This window comes from Pseudorca crassidens, chromosome 19 (genome assembly GCF_039906515.1).
Source record: "Pseudorca crassidens isolate mPseCra1 chromosome 19, mPseCra1.hap1, whole genome shotgun sequence".
Classification (NCBI taxonomy): Eukaryota; Metazoa; Chordata; class Mammalia; order Artiodactyla; family Delphinidae; genus Pseudorca; species Pseudorca crassidens.
Window position 1 is genome coordinate 38459513 of NC_090314.1, and position 21997 is coordinate 38481509.

General features: G+C 38.3%; 1 protein-coding gene across 1 annotated transcript; it reads right to left on the minus strand.

Moving 5' to 3' along the window:
• Nucleotides 1-459: 459 nt before the first annotated feature.
• On the minus strand, nucleotides 460-20246 carry DDX52 (DExD-box helicase 52). The gene is made up of 15 exons (XM_067717379.1): nucleotides 20115-20246; nucleotides 18861-19056; nucleotides 17476-17603; nucleotides 16306-16491; nucleotides 14443-14586; nucleotides 13650-13761; nucleotides 12753-12825; nucleotides 12055-12258; nucleotides 9779-9869; nucleotides 7302-7424; nucleotides 7018-7168; nucleotides 6773-6848; nucleotides 4550-4621; nucleotides 3884-3976; nucleotides 460-1019 (listed from the first exon to the last, which is right to left on the minus strand). Exons 1-15 carry the CDS (start codon nucleotides 20199-20201, stop codon nucleotides 962-964), a joined length of 1794 nt encoding a protein of 597 aa, XP_067573480.1. The 5' UTR covers nucleotides 20202-20246; the 3' UTR covers nucleotides 460-961.
• Between the last annotated feature and the right edge of the window lie 1751 nt (nucleotides 20247-21997).

Below are 21997 nucleotides of genomic sequence, written 5' to 3' on the forward strand. Positions count from 1 at the left end.
AAATCTACTAAGAGTGAATAGTCTCTATCACTGTACAATCATAATCCTTTACCTTCGGCAGAGACCTGCATGCTATCTGGATGAAAGGCCATAAAGCCTTAGGAAAGATAAGCTGTAAGAGAAGGGAGCCAGAGGTGGATCAAGTAACAGGAACATTCTTCCTTATCAGGATAAAATGTTTATCACTTTTCAAGCAAAGTCATCTCAAATGGAAAGAGACAGGAAAGAACATGGTTAAATGATGGAAAATGAAGTAAGAAAGGGAGAAGCTGACCATAATCTTATAGCTGCAACATTATGAAGGTAAGGTCTGAGCTACGATAGGGATGAGGTAAAAGATATTTATATATAGCTCAAAGAATTTAAAATTCTAGTGAACTTGAATAACCAGCCATATAAAAGGCATCTTGTTGTGGCTCATATCACAAAAGGCCATCAACAAATTAAGAAACAGTGAAATAAAGAGAGCAGTAGGTTTATTCTTGGTAGACAGCCCGTGCTGCTTCTTGTCCATCCAAAAAAAAAAAAAAAAAAAAAGTGGGTGGGAAGGGGCATTCAACCTCAAGACTTTACTTCGCAATGTGGTTCCAAACGCCTCTCCACAGCATACACGACACGCTCTTCCACACTTGAAGGGAAAAATCCAGTTCACCACATTTGGGTGTTGTTATTTTTAGCATAAACTTTTGTTCTTCTGTAAGAAGCATCGCTCTGGATTCAAACCACATGAATGTCAATGAATGTTTTTTCCATTATATAATGATTTAAAAAATCACCTATGAATTGAAACTTGACATGATGCACTGATAGTTTAGGATCATTTTTCACTAGTCCCATGTTCTTGTAGTTGATTTCAAATGTTTGGTACAGGTGATTATAAGACAATGTATTCCATGAAAACAACATTCATGCTGGAATCATAAAATCACATTTGTGATATAGTCTTTTTAGAAGTCTGTTTTTAACTTTTGTCCTCAGGAGTTACTTTCTTCTTGCTGTTCTGACCAGTGACCTTTTTCCTGTGACAATGAAAGGAAAGTTGAATTAGAAATTTTTTGTTGTTGTTGTTTTTTTTTTTGGCTGTATGCGGGCCTCTCACTGTTGTGGCCTCTCCCGTTGCGGAGCACAGGCTCCAGACGCACAGGCTCAGCGGCCATGGCTCACAGGCCCAGCCGCTCCACGGCATGTGGGATCCTCCCGGACCGGGGCACGAACCCGCGTCCCCTGCATCGGCAGGCGGACTCCCAACAACTGCGCCACCAGGGAAGCCCTAGAAATTTTAGATATATGTACTTTCCAAAACTCTACCAGTTTAATAAACATTTACTGAAACCTCCTGTATAATCAAGTATACAAGGCACTAGGAACACAAAGATGTGTCTTTGCCCTTTAGAAAACCACATCCAGGTAAGTGAGACAGAAACACCACAGTAAACTACACTACAACATGGTATAAAAGACAGATTCTGATCCTGAATTAATAAGAAGAGTTCACATTGATTAAATGCCAGATACTGTTTATAAGTCGTTTATATGTATCAACTCAGATAGTCTTCCTAACTTACGAAGAAGATTCTATTATTATCCTCATTTTACAGATGTGGAAAATGAGGTAGAGTGGTTAAGTAACTTGCTGATCATCACACACTGGTAATAAATATTAGACATGACACTGGTAAAAATTTTAGACATGACAGTCTGATTTTAGACTTTGGTGAATGGTGAATGCCATCAACTAACTGTTAACACAGGAAAAGGAAAAAAAGTTTTGAGAAAATAATCAATATTCACATACTACAGTACAGTAATGCAAAGTTCTTAGATGTATATCAGTTCATTTAATCCTCCACCAACTCTGAGTGGCAGAGTTGGTATTATTTATATAACCATTTCCATTATATATAGGGGGAAAGAGGCTTAGAGAGGTGAAGTGACTTGTGCAAAGTCACACAGGAAAAGGTGTTATTAGAGCCAGTTATTCTGGCTCCAAATCCAATCTCCCCTACGCCCTACTATACCAGTTTGAGTTTGCAGCGCCTGAAGTGACACCCATTAGGCAACAGGCTTCAGGTTTATAGCTCAGTTGGGAAGCTGGGCTTGAAGATATGGACTTAAGATTTATCAGCATAGAGCTGAGGCCACAGGTGTGGGTAGGATCATTAAAGCAACATCTACAGTGGAAAGGTAAGCTAGATCAGATCTTGTTTGTATGCTATGTTAAGAAGTATGGCCTTTAAATGTAAAGAAAATAGAGACAGAACCAAAGCATCTTAAGCAGGGGGCTAGTGACAAGGTTTGTAACAAGTGTCCTCAAAGTCTTAGCGCAGCTTTAAGTTTTAATAACCTCAGATCATTAAAAGCTACAAACTTAAAAAATCAGCAATTAAACTGTCATTATTTAAAATATTGATTTTATTTTTACAGTTCAACACAGCCATGATCTTATGCTCTAGACAATTTTCGACCTTTGTAAAAACTTTTATCAGCTGCGGCTCAGTGCCTGAAAGGACTGCATTTCCAATCCTAGCTTTGAGATCACCCAAAGAATGAGGTTCTGATGTGTATGCAACAATTCTGCAGCAGCCCACCACAAGAAAAAGTCTTATGAGACAGATAAGGTGACCAAGCAGGGCAACCTTCTCTACCAATCCACTGGTCTGTCACCCAGGAACTGTTGCCACAAAGAATAAAAATAAAAATGTATTAAGAACGCACAAAACTGAATAAGTACTAGTTAAATTAAAATAATCTTTCAAATGATGTAGTTTTATAAGGTTGTAACATTTGTTCTTCCCAAGTTATTAAAGCTTAAAACCACCGAACCCTTTGGGACACTCTGTACAGTCTATGTACTGGGGCTGAACATTATTTCCCACAACCAATACAAAATGCCAGGCAGACTCTTTCACTCAGAAGGAAAGTGCAGGTTTTCTCGCCTGGGTTCACCTTGTTCCTTCTACATGCCTAAATTTTACCCATCCTTGAACATAATTCTACTTCCTTGAAACTTTCTGTAACTACACCAATCCATAATGATTTTTTCCCTTCTCTAAACTTCTGTTTTATTTAAAAATTATTATCTAACTTTTCTCATGTATATTAATCTCCTTTCCCTAACTTCAGGAAAGGGGTCGTCTCATTTTACATCCATTCATACACCTCACTACATATTATATATGTAGTAAGACTGAAGGTGAACAGTAGAACTTGGTAAATGCCTACATTTTATATATGTTATATATTAACTGGTACTAATAGAATTTGAAGAGTGTCATTTTTCCTTAAATAGTGGAAAGAATAGTACTGTGAAATCCCCTATGAAATCATGTAGTTTCCTGGCAGTAACAGGCAAAAAAGGTAGTCCTGTGTGTATGCTAAAAAAAAAAAAAAAAACCTATACTTTAAAATCCTCAAAACTTCAGCTAAATGACTACAAATTTACTCAAGTCATACTGTTCAGAGGTGTTACAATGTGCTTCAGCATAAGCCCAAGATCCTACTGAAATCCTGCCCAGAATATGGAGCTTGAAGGAAGACTCCATCAATGTGAGTCAGCAGTCCTAACTACTGGCCTCAGTAGTGTGCCCAGATACAGGCTGTGTGGAGATGGTGGACAGTGCAATTCTAATTCATAGTGAATTGAAATCATATTTTCAAAGATGGAGAAATACAGATCATTAATATACAGATAAAGAAAAATTCCAAGATTGAATTATCCAAGTTTCCAAATCACAGGCAACCTAAGATATATTACTTTTATTACCTTCTATAATGGACTGTAGACCTACCAAATTCTACTTCTAAAAATCTATCCTAAGGAAAAATAATGCTTACGTTATAAGAATATGCCAGAATCAAACAGTAACTTTTACCATATACTTACCGTTTATCCTTAGCTTTTTCTAAGAAATATTTTGGAGTTGTACTAATGCTCTCCCTTTCCAAAGGCTTCTTAATCATCTTTTTCTTTTGTTTACTGAAAGTTACAAAGAAAGAACTGAATTAACTGCAACTTAATTTAAAAGAGCTAAAACTAGTTTTGGTTCTTTGGTTCACAAAATTCGTTTCCTTCATCCACTTACAGATTTACAGTGACACCACTGTATCCACTTTAATATACTAGGTTACCTAACAGCATCTAGAGAGGTAACCCAAAGGGATGATAAATTCAACCAATTTTTTAAAAGGCACTGATTATGATTAAAATATGTCGTGTGTCACTCTTATATCTTGTGCTAACAAACACTAGAGTTTGATTTTGGCCAATTAACTGCTTTTTATCAGTTTTATGAATTAGAACAAAATCTCAGCATATTTCACTCATGTTGAATAATACTTTAAAAATCTGAATACTTAAAATTTCAAGGATGAAAAACTGGCAGGGAAAGAACAGACAGTATTCACACATATTTAAAAGGAAAAATTTTAATCTTAAAATGTTCTAAAAATAGTACTATTATTAGAACTATAATGTATAAGAGTGTGAAATCAAGAATATATATGTAAAGAGAGAGAGAGAGAGAAGCTCCAGGTAAATTCAAGATTGTACCTTAGTAGCTTCTGGAAACCTTTTATGTATTCTGGGACAGGACATCCGGCCTGCTGGATAACATTGGCAACACTGAAAAAGGTACCCATAAACGTAAATTTGTATCTTGTCAAACTGATGTTTATGTACATAAACCCTCTGCACAATACAAGAGGAATTAAAACTACACAAACAAAAAAGTAATCCAGTAAAGTGTTCTGATAAATTATTATCAATTATTACCAGATACAGTCATATTGGATTACTGAGAGAACAGTCTGCTGGACTGAAATCAATGTCTTGATGAAAATTTTAGATAGCATCTGTTTCTACTCAATATTTAACAAGCCCTAAAAAGCTACTAAGCCCAGTATTGGATGAGACACTGACTGAAGTCAGAGTCATACTTAAATTTATTAAATGATAAAGCTTGACATGGTCTCAAGCTTCTCATGTATACAGTAAGTCCCCTACAAATGAACCTTCAAGTTTTGAACTTTCAAAGATGTAAACATGCATTCGCATGCCCAATCAGGTAAATTAGTTCACATGTCTGGCGTACACTGTCATATGCATACATCCTCTACAAGTGGTTGTGCTTTTGTGTACTTTACTGTACAGTACTGTATAGAGTACAGTAGCACAGTATCTTTGTTTCAAGCCCAGGGTGTCCGGAAGCAAGCATAAAAGCAGTGGTGACGTAGCTGGTACTGCTAAGAAGCACCAGCTGTTGTACTGTACTACTGTTCTTTTCAAGGTACTGTACTGTAAGATTAAAAATGTTTTATTTTGGGGTTTATTATGTATTATTTGTGTGAAAACTATTATAAACCTATTACAATACGTACTATATAGCCGGTTGTGTTAGCTGGGTACCTAGGCTAACTTTGTTGGACTTATGAACAAACTGGACTTAACGAACACACTCTCGGAACGGAACTTGTTTGTATGTAGGGGACTTACTGTAGTAACTTATTCAATCCTTACAACCCTTTGTAGTAAATACTATCATTATCCCCATTTCCCAGATGGAAAACTGAGGTACACAGTTGTACTGATATGGGGGTCATCAGATGCACATGCTTGGAGTTGCTGAGAACTCAGGTGAATCTAGGCTATTGGAATGTACTCCCCTACACACCACATGTGAAAATCTGATCACAGCAAAATCAAGGCTGACAGAGCCAAGGCTCAGAAGGCACGAAGCAAAATCTTCGCCAAAACTGATAAACAGAATAAAGTACAAACTGCCTACATCCACAACTCAACTTCATTTGTTAGAAATATGAACTGTTGCCAATTATCATCAGCCTAAAATTTCTGTAGGCAGCCCAAATGTAGGAAACTCAGCTTCTATATTAAAATCTATGACGATGGGCTAAATTAAGATTCTAAAAGTGTATCTATCATAGGTTACCCAGGCTTCAAGGGGCTACAACTGAATATTAGAGTGTGTTACTAAAACAGTTTTTCCTCTATGACAGGTGATCCTGGGACTCAACATAAAACTCCAGCTGCCCCTAAGAGTAATGGGAAGAATACACCCATGCTAAGAGATCATTTTGACGGGGCTATAAGAGACTCAGGGGTTAACTTTAAACAATTAATCCAAAACCTTAATATTACATTTTGAGTAATATCAAGTGAAGGCTATTGGGAGAATTCTGTGAGTCTGAAACTTTTTTTTTTTAATTAATTAACTTTTGCCTGCATTGGGTCTTTGTTACTATGCGCGGGCTCTTTTTAGTTGCAACGAGTGCGGGCTACTCTTCGTTGTGCACAGGCCTCTCATTAAGGTGGCTTCTCTTGTGGAGTACAAGCTCTAGGTGCACAGGCTTCAGTAGTTCTGGCACATGGGCTCAGTAGTTGTGGCTCGCAGGCTCTAAAGCGCAGGCTCAGTAGTTGTGGCCCACGGGCTTAGTTGCTCCGTGGCATCTTCCTGGACCAGGGCTCGACCCCGTGTCCCCTGCATTGGTAGGCGGATTCTTAACCACTGTGCCACCAAGAAAGCCCGTGGGTCTGAAACTTAATGAATATTCCATTGTGAATACTTCCAAAATCTAACAATGGAAGGGCAAAAACGAGGCCCTTTGATCATTTTTCTTTTTTTCATGGCTAAGGTTTGTTTGACTAATACCATAACAGAATTTGGGACACAGCCATTTTGTAATTATCCGTTAACTGTGTATGAGAATAATGAATCAATTTTGCCAACTTAATGCTAAATTTTTTCTCCTAATTTACCTTCTTAATAATGGTTTATCATCTTCAGTGAAAAATGTAACAGCTTTTCCTTTATGCCCGGCTCTTCCAGTTCGACCTAAGAGAAACCAGACCATTAAAAAAAACCTACTTTTGGGAGGAATGGGACCTTCAAGAATCACATATACAAATCACTGGATTTTCACAGCACTAAAAACTTGAGCATGCTGAAGGGGCTGGTAGTGGTGCTAAGAGAGGTGAGTAGAGGGGTGGGGCACACGACTCACCTATCCTGTGGATATATTCCACTGAGCTGGTTGGAAAGTCATAGTTGATGACCAGGTTCACACCTTTAAAATCGATCCCTCTGGCTAGCAAGGCTGTACAAATAAGAACCCAGATTTTTCCTGCTCTGAAGCTATGGACTGTGTTATCTCTCTGGTTAACAGAACATATATTAAATGTTTTAGTACCACTCTAGGAATGGAAAACAAGTACTTCATAAATTTAATGCCAATTAAAAAAAATTTAGTTGTTCGTTATTGCTTTGAAAGTATGCATTTGACTTTACCTGTTGCTGAGTTCTGTCTGCATGAATAACATCCACATTAATACCTTCATATATGAGCTCATGAAAAAGTTCTTTAGCCCTTTCAATGGACTGAACAAAAACAAGAACAGGTGGATTGAAACCCTAAAAGAAAGCATACATAATCCATAATCAAGAATATAACTGCAGTATTTCATATGACTTTAGTTCATTTTAATTTAGAAATTGACAAATTTCTTAGACCAGAGGTCCAAGCCTGCCTCTGTCTTCCTCACCATCCATTCTCTACAGTGTGGTTCTTTCTCTTGTTGTGGAGTACAGGCTCTCCATCTAATTCCAATAATCTTGTCTAATTAATTCCCCTTCATCTTTCTACAGCAATGGATGCCCACTCTTTGAAATAATCATCTGATTGCTTCTGTGCTTCAGAACATTTTTGTTTCTTCTTAAAATGTAATAGCTGTCATTTTTTTTAAAATAAATTTATTTATTTCATTTATTTTTGGCTGCATTGGGTCTTCGTTGTTGCGTGTGGGTTTTCTCTAGTTGCGGTGAGCAGGGGCTACTCTTCATTGTGGTGTGTGGTCTCATTGTGGTGGCTTCTCCTGTTGCAGAGCACGGGCTACAGGTGCATGGGCTTCAGCAGTTGTGGCTCACGGGCTCTGGAGCGCAGGCTCAGTAGTTGTGGTGCACAGGCTTAGTTGCTCCACGGCATGTGGGATCTTCCTGGACCAGGGCTCGAACCCGTGTCCCCTGCACTGGCAGGCGGATTCTCAATCACCGTACCACCAGGGAAGCCCCAATAACTGTCATTTTAATCTGTTATTTATCCTAACTGTGGGTATTCCCCAAAGCTTAGTCCTTGGTTCTCAGTTCTCTCAATATAATCTTTATCTTATCAAGTTCCATAAAATCTCAGTTATCAACCAGCAGCCCTAAGCAAATGATTTTTATTTTTTACATTAATATCATCAAACCCCACCTCTCTCTCAAACCAGCTTTCTATATTTTTGACTGTCAGCATTAGGGCTTAACCTTATTATTTTGGTCCACGCACCCTTTCAGAATGTAATGAAAGAAAGCTATGAAGCTTTCTAACAGGCAACCACACATTCACACAAAATGTTACATATAATTTCAGAAGGTTCACAGAACTCCTGAAGTTTATACATGGCTAAAAATCTCTGGTGTATAATTCCATTTGAGTATCTGTGAAAACCTTAAATTTCCTACTGCCAAATGATATCCTTAAGAACATTAGTAAAACATGTACATAATAGCATTTATTATGTGCCAAGCACTACTGTAAGTACTATATTTCTATTAACTCATTAATAAAACAAAAAACCCCACTCTAGTGTCCTATTCATTAATGCCCCAGTTCTCTAAGAAACCAGGAGAGTGATGGGGGGAGATTCAGGGGCAGATATATACAGGCATACTTTGTTTAATTGCACTTTGCAGATATTGTGTTTTTTACGAATTGAAGGTTTGTGGCGACTCAATGTTCAGCACCATATTTTTCCAACAGCATTTGCTCACTTCACGTCTCTGTATCACATTTTGGTAATTCTCACAATATTTCAAACTTCTTCATTATATTTGCTGTTGTGATCTATGATCAGTGAGTGATCTTTAATGTTTCTGCTATGACTCAGTGAAGGCTCAGGTGTTGGTTAGCATTTTCAGCAATAAAGTATTTTTAAGTTAAGGTATGTACATTGTTTTTTAGACATATGCTATTGCACACTTAATAGACTACAATATAGTGTAAACATAACTTATCTATACACTGGGAAACCAGAAAATTCCTGTGACTCACTTTATTGTGACATTGGCCTTACTGTGGTGGTCTGGAACAGAACCCGCAGCGTGCTGGTGTGGAAAAAGGAGGCATTCAGGGCAGCAGGTAGGTCTTTCCCTGGCCTACCCCGAGCTGGGAACAGAAATCTTAATATATTCTGAGAGGAGAGCCTCTCCCCTTCGAGACAAGAGTTGCTCCAATGTGCTTCTTACCGATTTACCACTGGATTACTAAATATGACGCAGGAATAGCACTCAACCTCCCTTTTTTTTTTTTTTTAAGATTCTAAAACCTTTTATTTCAGCTTAAATATGGAAACAGCCAGGGCACGGAGGGGGGCCCACCCAGGAGTCCTGTGGCAGGACCCCCTCAATAGCACACAGCTCAGGGACCCAGGCCACAGCACTGATCACCCTACCTGGGGACAGGGAGGAGAGCTGGGGGCCCTGCAGCCAGTTCTGGATGGGAGTTAGGGTGTGGGCAGGGAGAAGCTGGGACAGAGAGACCCCCAAGACTGCCAGCAGGAGGCAGGAGACCCAGCAGAGCCCCAATCAAGGGTCTGCCAGGAAGTTAAGTGCTCATAATAAATCCGTCTTCCAAGGCTAGTAATACAAGTAATTGCTAGTAATATTACACCTAGTAATACAAGGCTTGGTGAACATTAACAAAACTCAAGAATGTAGTCCAAATATACCTTTTTAACAAGTTCTCTCATGGCCAGAAGTTTTCCAGTCTCAGACCCAACGAAGAGAAGCTCTTGTTCTACGGTCTCTACTGCAGAATTCCTAAGAAGAAAACATCCCTTGTAGTTTGCAAGAGCCAATTTTTGTTTCCCCCCTTGAATTCTAAATAAATGAAAAAATTTACACACAACTCCAACAGAATGACCTTTTCCACTGTCAATATAAGTACTGAATTATTTATATTTTAACTTAAAGACAAAGTTGTTATTTTTAAATATTTTATTCATTCTTTTTAATCCAAGTATAATTGATTTACAATGTTATATTAGTTTCAGGTGTATGGCAAAGTGATTCAGTTATGTGTGTATATATATGTGTGTGTGTGTATATATATATTATTTTTCAGATTCTTTTCCATTATAGTTTATTACAAGATACTGAATATAGTTCCATGTGCTATACAGTAGGACCTTGTTGTTTATCTATTTTATATACAGTAGTTTGTATCTGCTAATCCAAAACTCCTAATTTATCCCCACCTCTGCCTTTTCCCTTTGGTAACTGTAACTTTGTTTTCTATGTCTGTAAGCCTGTTTCTGCATTGTAAATAAGTTCATTTGTATCATTTTTTAGATTCCACATATAAGTGATATCATATGATATTTGTCTTTCTCTGTATGACTTACTTCACTTAGTATGATAATCTCTGGGCCCATCCATGTTGCTGTATGGCATTATTTCATTCTTTTTTATGACTGAATAATATTCCTCTGTGTGTGTGTGTTTAAGTGTGTGTGTGTGTGTACACCACATCTTCTTTACCCATCATCTCTCAATGGACATTTAGGTTGCTTCCATGTCTTGGCTATTGTAAATAGTGCTGCTATGAACACTGGGGTGCATGTATCTTTTCGAATTATAGTTTTCTCAGGATATATGCCCAGGAGTTGAGATTGCTGGATCATATGGTAACTCTATTTTTAGTTTTTTAAGGAACCTCCATACTATTTTCCATAGTGGCTGCACCAATTTACATTCCCACCAACAATGTAAGAGGGTTCCCTTTCTCCACACCCTCTCCAGCATTTATTCTTTTTTTAATTTTTATTGGAGTATAGTTGATTTACAATGTTGTGTTAGTTTCTCTAGCATTTATTCTTTGTAGACTTTTTGATGATGGCCATTCTGACTGGTGTGAGGTGATACCTCATTGTACTTTTGATTTGCATTTCTCTAATAATTAGTGACGTTGAGCATCTTTTCATGTGCCTACTGGCCATTTGGATGTCTTTGGAGAAATGTCTATTTAGGTCTTTGAATGTTTTGTTATGATTATAAAAATGTTATCTCAAGAAAATTAAAAAAAATAAAGACATAAACAATAAAATAAATTACCCACAATTCTACCATTTTAGAATAAACTTCGACATTTTGCTGTGTTCTAGTCATAAATTTTCATGTGTCTAATTACTTACAGAATCTTTCTAAAAGTAAAATTATTGGGTAAAATGAGAACGTTTTAAAGGGGGTTGTTACAGATGCCTAAATTTTTTTCTTAATGGTTAGCAAAGGTTTATTTATTGACAAACAGTTGGGGTGAGGTATCTTTAGGCTTTATTAACACTCTATACCATGTATATATACTTTTTCCATTCTGTTATCTGCCTTTATAATTATGTTTATGGTTAATCTGTTCTATTTTTCTTTTTATACACAGGAGTTTTATGTTGAAAGTAGACAGGATATTCTTTACTGTTTCATTTGGCTTCTGTTTTACTTAACATGGTACTACAGGCACCTTTTCATATAGCTACAATCTTCACTCTGACCATTTCATGCGTTGCATTATAGTATATCAAGTGGCAATATCATAATTTCATAAGACTTTTCTCTATCATTTAGCATAAATGCTCCCCAAAATATTTTTAAAAAGCAATTATAAATCAAGTGGCTCAGTAACATCAGCTTCCTTCTCTGTGGCCCTACTTTGTTAAGCCATCAACGAGATTAAATCCTTTGGGTGGCCACAGAGCTCATGTCATACTTTGTGGATTGGAAAAACCAACTAAACGCATGAGGATAGGAATATTAATATGACAATATGAGAATCTCCCTTTGGATTATTCTAAAATAGAAAATGCTTAATCAATCTTGACTTTAAAGAATATATTTCTTTCAGTCAAACTCTTTTTATCAATCTTAACCCACACAACCTATCTCTTTTAGTCTAAAATAATGACTTGTGTTTTTTTAAAAAATGAGTGGGATAATGTGGAAGAACAATTACCTTGCTCCAATGGAAACAGTAATGATATTATCCAAGTTGAGTCTGCACCACTGCTCAACATCATAGGCAAAAGTTGCACTGAACATAGCTCTTTTGACCTTGTGGGATGTGCAGGCCAAGAAAATGGAAGCCAGCTGGTCTCTGAACCCAGTTTTGCCATCTTCAAACAGTTTATCTGATTCATCTACTACCAGCCATTCAACACTAAGAAATAACAAAAAAAAAACTTGTGGGTATTGAACTGAAAGATCCAAGATGCTTCACTACCTGTGGGAACAAATGAAGAAGTCCAACCACAATGATGCTTCTCAGATCTACATATCATACCAGAAAAAGTATAAGAAAATAAGCAAGAAAAAGGTAAAAACAAAATAAATATAAATTAATGTACCTATTCCATTAGCCCCAAAGATATGAGGTTCCACTGGCAATGACAGAAGCTCAGATAAACCTTATGAACGCCATCACCATTGCTGAAAGATGTGAAAATTTCTAGGCGAATTCTGTACTAACTGCTTATCGGAATCTGTTAACTTTCTTCCAGACCAGGATAGTTACTTTTCTATGAGTTTAATGAAAACCATTTTTCTCAGCATCAACATAGCAAGCTCCAAAGAGCAATAATACAAGTAACTGAGGACAAAATATAATCAATTTAATGAAAAACACACATAAAAGACATTATTAAAGTAATTTACCTTGTTAAGTCTATTCCCGGAGGATCTTGCTTTAATAAATAGATTAGTCGATTTGGAGTAGTCACAAGAATATCTGTAAGGAAAAATAAATGGTACAAATTGCAAAAACAACATTCATCCCTCTTGAATTAGGGGATTAAGTCTCCTGAATTTCCGTTAATAACCTCAGGTGGGGAGAAGTGGTTATATTCACTACACCACCAACACCACAATAAGCTAATATACATATTTTTTAAATCCATCATAGCACAAACTACTATATCCTTACTCTCCTTTTATCTGATCTGCTTTCTCAGCTTCTAAGAGGCAAGAATACTATAATCCACCAATTTGCTTAACAAACATTTGTTTGTTTTTCAGGAAAATACTTTCCTTAAATGCAACTTTACTCAGAAGCTCAAGATAAAAGACAAGTAAAACAGATTCTCTGGCTGATCTAAGAGGAGGGATGTAAATCAATCTTATCTGCAGAATATTTCCATGGCAGATTAACAATCAATAGAATAAGCAGGGATTCTCAACCTCAGCACTACTGGCATTTTGGTTCAGACAGCTCCTTGTTGTAGGAGGCTGACCTGTGTGTTGTAGGATGTTTAACAGCATCCCTGGCTTCTGTCCCTATACTAGTAGCACCTCTCCCCAGCTGTGATGACTTAAAATGTCTCCAGATATTGCCAAGTATCCCTGGGATAGAGGGTGAGGTGGGGGTGAAGGGCAGAATCACCTCTGGTTGAGAACCACTGGTATATATTTATATATCTACTGGGTGGGGGTGAGGAGGAGATCTCTTTCAGCTTTTCTAAAAATCCAACTAACTACACTTGAAGAACTTCTAGGTAGCAATTAGGATACTTGTAATTTCTAACTCCCTTACATCTCAAGCACGAAGCCCCTTACCAAACTTCTTAGATGATTTAGGTCCAAATTTCTTGGCTGCAACTGCTGCTTTGTGGATCATGTGTATCCTGAATCCTGTTCCCTCAGATATTTTTACTAACTCTCGGTGAATCTGAAACAGAAAATGATAAAAACATTAGCTGCTAAAATACTTGGATAAGATGTATAGTCTCTTTTTCATTATTAACAAAATAAATCTAGTATCAACTCATGAATACCTGAAATTAAGCCCATAATAATCTGTAGATTAACCTGGAATCTCAGCATTTTGGAACGTCAATACTAAGTAAGATTCAGTAGTTTCTTCCGGTCTAGTAAACTAGTTCCAAGAGATAAAACCAAAACTCTTCCATTCTGTTACATATTGTTTGTAGAATACAGTACTGTTACAAAACTATTTCATACTTAGCATGTATTTTATATTAAGCACATTGGGAGGGTAGAGTGGATCATTGTATAGTTTTACTTTCTCAAAAACTGAGATGAGGTTTCATTTTTCTAGGTGAGGAAAAAAAGTTTTAGAGGGGAACTATATATGATAGTAGCCTTCCAACTTCAAGGATCTTAGAGCATATACCAAAGTATAAATGTTAAGAACAACATATTTTATAAAACTGAAAAGACTTAAAAGACTGGCCCACATGCAGTAAGACACAGAGAAGTGTGCTTTGAACAGAATATGTGACCATGAGAAAGACACGGGCCTTACTCTTTTGGACCTTTCTATTACCCTCAAATAAGAAAGATGACTGACAAACACAAACACAACCTCTTCAGAAAGTACCAGTCATACCTGGCTGGCAAGTTCTCGTGTTGGTGATATAATCAGGGCTCTGAAGCCTTTGTTTGTGGGTTGTTTCAGGTGCATTAAAATAGGAATGCTAAAAGCCAAAGTCTTTCCAGATCCAGTAGGAGCAGAAGCCAGAAGTTCTCGACCCTAAAAAGAGTATATTAAGTAAGAGTACATACATTTTTCAGAGCCCAGTCAAACAATGCTACCAGCCATAAAAATAACAAAATTATACATAATAAATCCAAACACTCACATTTCCATCACTCTTCTAACTTCTCCGATATTTGCTTTTCTACCCACCCCTGCTACAACCGCCCCAATAGAGTTTCTGAGCAGTATTACTAAAGTTCATTTGAACTGGGTAAAGAAAGTAGATAACTAAAACCCAAAGATGATTCACAACCTTATTTCCATTATTTCAATTTTTCTTTCCCCTAAACCTCTTTATCAAAGCAAAATTACAAAACCAACTTTTTGACCTGATATCTGCATTGCTCCATCCTTAAAGAAGGTTTTAATAAATAACAGAATGGCTAAAAGTAAGAAATAAAAAGTGGTGAGGGCCTCCCTGGTGGTGCAGTGGTTGAGAGTCCGCCTGCGGATGCAGGGGACATGGGTTCGTGCCCCGGTCCGGGAAGATCCTACATGCCGCGGAGCGGCTGGGCCTGTGAGCCATGGCCGCTGAGCCTGTGCATCCGGAGCCTGTGATTTTTTTTTTTTTGTCACTGTGATTTTTAAAGCTTTAAGTTAAGGTCACTACAGAAACAACCTTAAATGAAAACTAAAAGCAAATTTACTATAATGTCAGTCAACAACATCATTCATATATATTCTTATTTCAGTTCCCAAAGAAAATGAAAAGGGTTAGTATGGATGAGGAGAGAGGGAACTCATATCCTTTGGCTACTAGAACTGAAGGCCATCTTGGTTATGTTGGGGAAAAAAGTCAGCTCTCACCACTACAAAAAGAAACCTCAGAAAAACTTAATTTCCAAAAGTCTAAGTTAACTCATACCTCTATCAACAACACATAAACAAATTATGGTATATTCATACAACAGAATACTACTCAGTAACAAACTACTGATATATGCAACATGGAGGAATCTCAAAAACTGTATTAGAGTGAAAGAAACCAAAAAGAGTAAATAATGAATGATTCCACTTACATGATTCTATAAGAGGAAAAACTAAAACATGGCAATAGAAACCAGAAAAGTGCTTACCTCTGGGCGGGGGTCAGGTGAGGACTGAATGGAAGGGGTATGAGAGAACTGGCTGGAGTGACAGAAATGCTACACATCTTCACTGAGTTGATGGTTACATAGGGTATGCACTGTTGAAACTCAATGAACTGTGCACTTAAAATCTATGCATTTTTTTGGTACTTAAATAGACTTCAATAATAAAAAGTACTGGGATAAAAACAAAGTCAGGTTATGTACAAGAATTCTGTATTTCTGAAATAGTTCTTGAATATTACAAACTAAATCATGGATGAAAAAACAGAACATAGTCCCTATCCTCAGAAGATTAACACTCTTAGTTAAATGGAAGAGATGAATATAATTAATGCAAATCCATAGTAAAGTGTAAGACAAATGTTGCAAGAAAAAGAAAACACATGGAGAACTGGGTGGTAGGGGAAACAGTGTTGGTAAAGGAAAAAGATCACATCTAGCAGTAGTGATCAAGACAAATCTTACGGAGGCACAGGTATTAGAGACGGACCTTGAAATCAAGGGTAGGATTTCAACAAGGAGAGATAAGGCAGAAAGGAACATTTCAAAGACAGAGGAAAGAGAATGAACACACACACACATACACATGCACGCATACTCACTTACAGGCCTTCATACTCACATGCAGCATAACTGGAATGGCTTGCATTTGGATTGGCGTAGGTATCTGGAAGCCTGCATCTAGAATGTTCTGAAGCAGTCGAGAATTGATTTTAAATTCCTGGTCAAGTTGCTGAAATGTAGCAATTGGGTCAGGAAGATCAGTTCCTTGGACATGAATTTTATGTTTATTCCGGAAGAAGTTTATCTGAAAAGTGAAATAAAGGAGTCGCCATGAATGTGGTCAAATACCGTGTCAGATGTTGTAAAGCAACAGTAACGGTTTCTGGGATAAGCTTTAGTAACATATGAAACTTTCTGGTTAAATTCCAATCCCTACAAGATACAGATATTAGGTATAATTCGTGCCCTTTCATAGAAGGAAGACCTTCATAACAATGAAACCTATCTAGCCACACTTTCCTCATATTAATGTCAATGCCATGAATAATGTGTTATTCACATTAATGTGCTACTGTCACAGTCACAATCTTATATAAACTTCTAGAAGGCAGGCACTGAATCAATCTATTGTCTTTATGTGGCACTTAGCAGACAAGTGCCAATGCTTTTTAATGATTACCCTAAACTCTACTTATTAAGACTGAGTGCCAAAAGCAGAATCAAGTGATGCTGATTTTTTTTGGTTTCCCATTCTCTGATCCAGACAGCCAAATTCTAGATTCGGGATTACTAACTGAGCCGAACAATACTCTCCATCTGCAATACAGCAGGAGAGCAGCAAACACGACAACGGCATATTTGTTGTTTCTTCTGAATTCTACTCCTCCTAGTCCCAAGTCATAAAATAGGCTTCTTAAGAATTCTAACTCTCAAATCCCTGTCGGAGGAAATCCTTCTAAACCAGTGTGAGCTTAACATAAAGGAGAAAGGGGGCCAATTTCATGTTTATCAAAAGGGAATAAGAAATTTTAAAAATTTAATTCTAAACACATCATCAATTTGGACCTAAGTTTCAAAATTTCAAGATACTTTCAAGAATTTTAAACCTTAAAAATTTCGGCCACAGCACAAACACTACTTTGCTTTAAGTTTCCATTAAAGTAAAATCTAATCTAATGTAAGTAATCTTCTAAACAAAACCATACTCGCTTTTACCACCAGAATAACTCAAGGATAGCGAAAAAGTCATTAGGCCAGAAAAACAATTGGTTGAAGCCATTTTTCTAACCTTTTCTTTTCTGAGCTGCTCCAACTTTCCTGAAGTTAGTTTATTTTCTCTCTTAACTTTTTTATCTTCAATCTTTGCTTCCACAGATGATATCCACTGTATAGTAGAAACTTCTTGAGACGTAATTTCTAAAATATATTTTTAAAAAATTAAAAGATTTTAAGTGCAACATTCTTAGGTGGCACAAACAGGCCATACCTTACCTTCACACTAAACAAAAGAAAAAGTACTAGTGGTTGCAACTAGATGAAAGAAAGTAATAGAAGATATAAAAATTGGGAAAGGAGGGCTTCCCTGGTGGCACAGTGGTTGAGAGTCTGCCTGCCGATGCAGGGGACACGGGTTCGTGCCCCGGTCCGGGAAGATCCCACGTGCCGCGGAGCAACTAAGCCCATGCACCACAACTACTGAGCCTGTGCTCTAGAGCCCGTGAGCCACAGCTACTGAGCCTGAGTGCCACAACTACTGAAGCCCGCGCGCCTAGAGCCCGTGCTCTGCAACAAGAGGAGCCACCCAATGAGAAGGATAAAATGGCTAGGAAACTTAACAGATGTAACAGACAAAGAAAAAAGGTAAATACTCCTATTTTTGAGTACAGAAAAAAACCTTGTGAAAAACAGGCAAGGTGTAAAAACAAACAAGTCACAAAACTTGAAATGTAAATATCCAACAAAGCCTATGAAAAGATGTTCAACCTCACCAGTTATCAAGAAAATACAGGGGCTTCCCTGGTGGCACAGTGGTTAAGAATCCGCCTGCCAATGCAGGGGACACGGGTTTGAGCCCTGGTCTGGGAAGATCCCACATGCTGTGGAGCAACTAAGCCCATGCACCACAACTACTGAGCCTGCGAGCCACAACTACTGAAGCCGGCGAGCCTAGAGCCCGTGCTCTGCAACAAGAGAAGTTACCCAATGAGTAGCTTACGCACCGCAATGGAGAGTAGCCCCTGCTCGCCGCAACTAGAGAAAGCCTGCGCTCAGCAACAAAGATTCAATGCAGCCAAAAATAAATAAATTAAAAAAAATACAAATTATAAAATAGTTTCACTCATGAGATTGGCTAAAATGTTAAGACCAACAGTATCCAGCATTGACATGGCTGTGGGAAGTCATTTTGTATCTGTTCAAAGAAAGAGGTGTGCATATTCTTTCACATAGTGAATTCACATTTAGGATGCTAATTACAGAAATACAGCACCTGTACAAAAAGATATATGTACAGGTATCTTATTGTAGCAATATTCGTAATCACAAATACCTGGAAACAACCTGAATGCCATCAACTGACAAATAGCTGTATACTGTCTGAGGTGTAATCATAAGCTTGCATAATTTCTGTAATTGAAAAAAGAAAAAAGAAAAAAAAATACATCAAGCACTAACCTGAAGTCATCTTCCTCTTTTTCTTGTTCTGCTCCCTCTTCCTTTCAGTTAGGCTCTCTTCATTTTTCTCTTCATCTTGTAGTTCCTGATGAGTTCTTGATGATTCACTCTCACCTGGGACAGACTTCTTGTTTCCAAAAAAGTCCAGTCCCTGTAGCACCTCCGAAGAATCAAAGTCATATTTCCTTTTTCCTATCTAAAACCCAGAAAATTTCAAATGAAATCTATAGACAGACTGGCACTGTTTTCACCCTAGCAGTGTTGGCAGTTAAGGGTGTGGGTACAATGACTCCCCATCTTTTTTATCTTTCACCAAATATTTGTTTGAGCTGACAAGTGTGTGTTTGGGCAAATGGAATCCAAGATGATACCTTTTCTGACCTTATAAAAGTAATAATAATAGTCATAATAGCAACTAACACTTATAAACATAACACATGCTGTCAGGCAGATTTCTAAGCTTGTTTAGATATATTAAATTCCTTCTTCCTTCAACAACCCTAACGAGGTAAACAGCAATATTACAAATGAGAAAATCGAGGCATTAAGAGGTTAAGTAACTTGACCAAGGTCTCAAAACTAGTGACTGGCCGACCCAGGATTTTACCTGAATAATCTGGTTCCAGAGTTCAAACTCTTAACAACTACGCTATGCCGTCAGACAGAGAAAGAAGAAACACACGTGTTGCACACACACACAAATGTCCCTAGTCCCAATACCAAGAAATCTTGATATTCAAGGTTTTCCACAATTGGGCCCTAACTACTCCCGATTTATCACTAATTCCCTATGTAAGATCTCCCATTTCTAAATCGCTCTTCTCATTGGTTACTTAACACGCCATGGAGTTGCGGGAATAAAAAAAAAAACATGCCCACTAAAGGCATACGCATGCCAAGACAAACCTGGAGAGACTACTGTGAAATCATCTGTTCTCTCCGTTTGGGGTTTTTCAAATTCTTTTCCATCAGTTTCGGAAAAAACTTCTGAAAGTAGGATTCTAACTGTGCTTTGAATAAACTCAGAAAGGAGGCCGGGAGGAAACGTTTCCTTGCTAGACCCAACAAAGTCTAAAGAATGATGGGAAAAAGAGTTCATTCAGAAGGCTGCAGTAAGCTGAACGCCAAGGGAGGGAAAATGCCCCACAGCCAGGCCACGGGGTCTCCGAGTGCCGGCTCCCCCAGCAGCCAGTTCCTTCTCCGGCACCTGCCCCTTCTCAGTTACTCAGGCTTCTGACGCCTTGCACACAGTACCTTGAATCGGGCAGCGTCCGCCGAGAAGCGTCTCACGTCGAATTTGGCCCCCGCGCCGAGCCGGCGAAACAGATCGTGAGCATCCATCTTTTCCCAGAAAGCTCCGCGGTCCCACAGCGCCTGCGCAGAGGACTCCCCTCCCGGAAGGTCTGGGGCTACACCTTGGGCGGAAGTGGCTCTGGGGGGCGGAGCTTGGCGGCAGTGAGAGTTTGGGAGTTTTTATCGTCTTGCAGTGCGTCGTTTTTTATTTGTTCTTTAAAAAAGTATTTATCAAGATCCTCTTAAGCCGGGCACTGTTCTACACTTTTAGGGATAGTTTGGTAAACAACACCCCAGGAATCTCACCTCGGGAAACATATTTTAATGGGGATGGAAGATGTTGTTAACAAATAAATAAGCAGAATAATTCCTGAAAAAGTGCTATGAAACAAAACAGTGTAATTGATAGAGAAAGGGAGAGGAGCCACTTTTAGGTAGGTTAGTTAGGTTCATTCTGATGAAGTGGTATTTGATCTAAGAGGAGGCGGCCTTTCCCAGATATGGGAAACAGCATTCCAGACACAGGAAACATTGTCTGAAGAAGGAAAAAGTTTTGGAACATTGAGAAAATAGAAAGAAGGCCAGGGTGACTGGAGCCAAGTTGCAGTGAGGGAGTGGTACAGACAGGGTTGAAGGGACAAATGAAAATCAGATCTCATAGACTTTTTTTTTTTTTGCGGTACGCGGGCCTCTCACTGTTGTGGCCTCTCCCGTTGTGGAGCACAGGCTCCGGACGCGCACGCGCAGGCTCAGCGGCCATGGCTCACGGGCCCAGCCGCTCCGCGGCATGTGGGATCCTCCCAGACCGGGGCACGAACCCGTGTCCCCTGCATCAGCAGGCAGACTCTCAACCACTGCACCACCAGGGAAGCCCTCATAGACTTTTATAACAGGGTCATGGTAAGGAATTTGGATTTTAATCTAAACATGCTAGGAAGCTATTCAAATTTTTTTTACTGAGAGTGCAACATGGCTTAGTTTATTACATTTTGTATTTATTTTCTTCATTGTGTTTGTACTGTACAAAATTATTTACTTATGAGTTGCCTCCCCCTTCTAGAATGAAGTCTAGGAGCACAGAGATCTAATTTGCTTCACTGCTGTATCCCCAGTTCCTGTGTGCTCTCAATAAATATTTGATCAATGAATGAGTGAATGCTTTGTAAAAGATTACTCTGGCTATTTGGAGGATGGACCATAGAAAGGGTAAGAGTGGAAACAGTTCAATCAAAGTAGAAATGATGATGGTGGCTGGGATTAGGGTGGTATCTGTGCTGATGGAGTTAAATGGATAGATTTGGGGTATATTTTGGAGGTAGGTCTAAATTCACCTGATGAATTTCACGTGGAGGTGAAGGAAAGGGAGGAAATACTCCTAGGTTTTTTGTTTGAAATCCGGGGTAGGTGGCATGCCATTCACTGAGCTAGGAAAAACTGAAAGGAGAACAGCTTTTTTGTGTGTGAGGTTGAGGCATGGGGGGTGGAATCAGTTTTTATGTTTTGGGCATGTTAAGTTGCCCCGTTGACCTTAAGTGGAGATGTCCAGGTGGGTAGTTGAGGCCATGAATCTGAAGCTCAGGGGAAAAGGTCAGGGCTAGAAAAATAAATTTAGGAGTCATCAACATATAAATGGTACAATGGAATCATACCAAACAAGCATGTAACTTATTAAAATTGAGTTATACATATTCAGCCAGAGAGTGTGAGAAATACTTTAAATTGTGTGATTCCTTTACACTCAAGTAAAGTAAGTGTGGAGTGAGGATGAGATGAGAGATGTAAGTCTGCTGTACCCTCAGATGGAGTCAGTCCCCAATTCTCTCATTGTGGAAGCAGCTTGCTGT

Coding starts and splice junctions, on each gene's coding strand:
- DDX52 (XM_067717379.1), bottom strand. CDS start 20,201: ATGGATGCTCACGATCTGTTTCGCCGGCTCGGCGCGGGGGCCAAATTC. Junction 13,762..14,442: donor CACGAGAACTTGCCAGCCAG/GTATGACTGGTA, acceptor TTTCTGTTTCAG/ATTCACCGAGAGTTAGTAAA. Junction 4,622..6,772: donor GATAAACCATTATTAAGAAG/GTAAATTAGGAG, acceptor TACCTTTTTCAG/TGTTGCCAATGTTATCCAGC.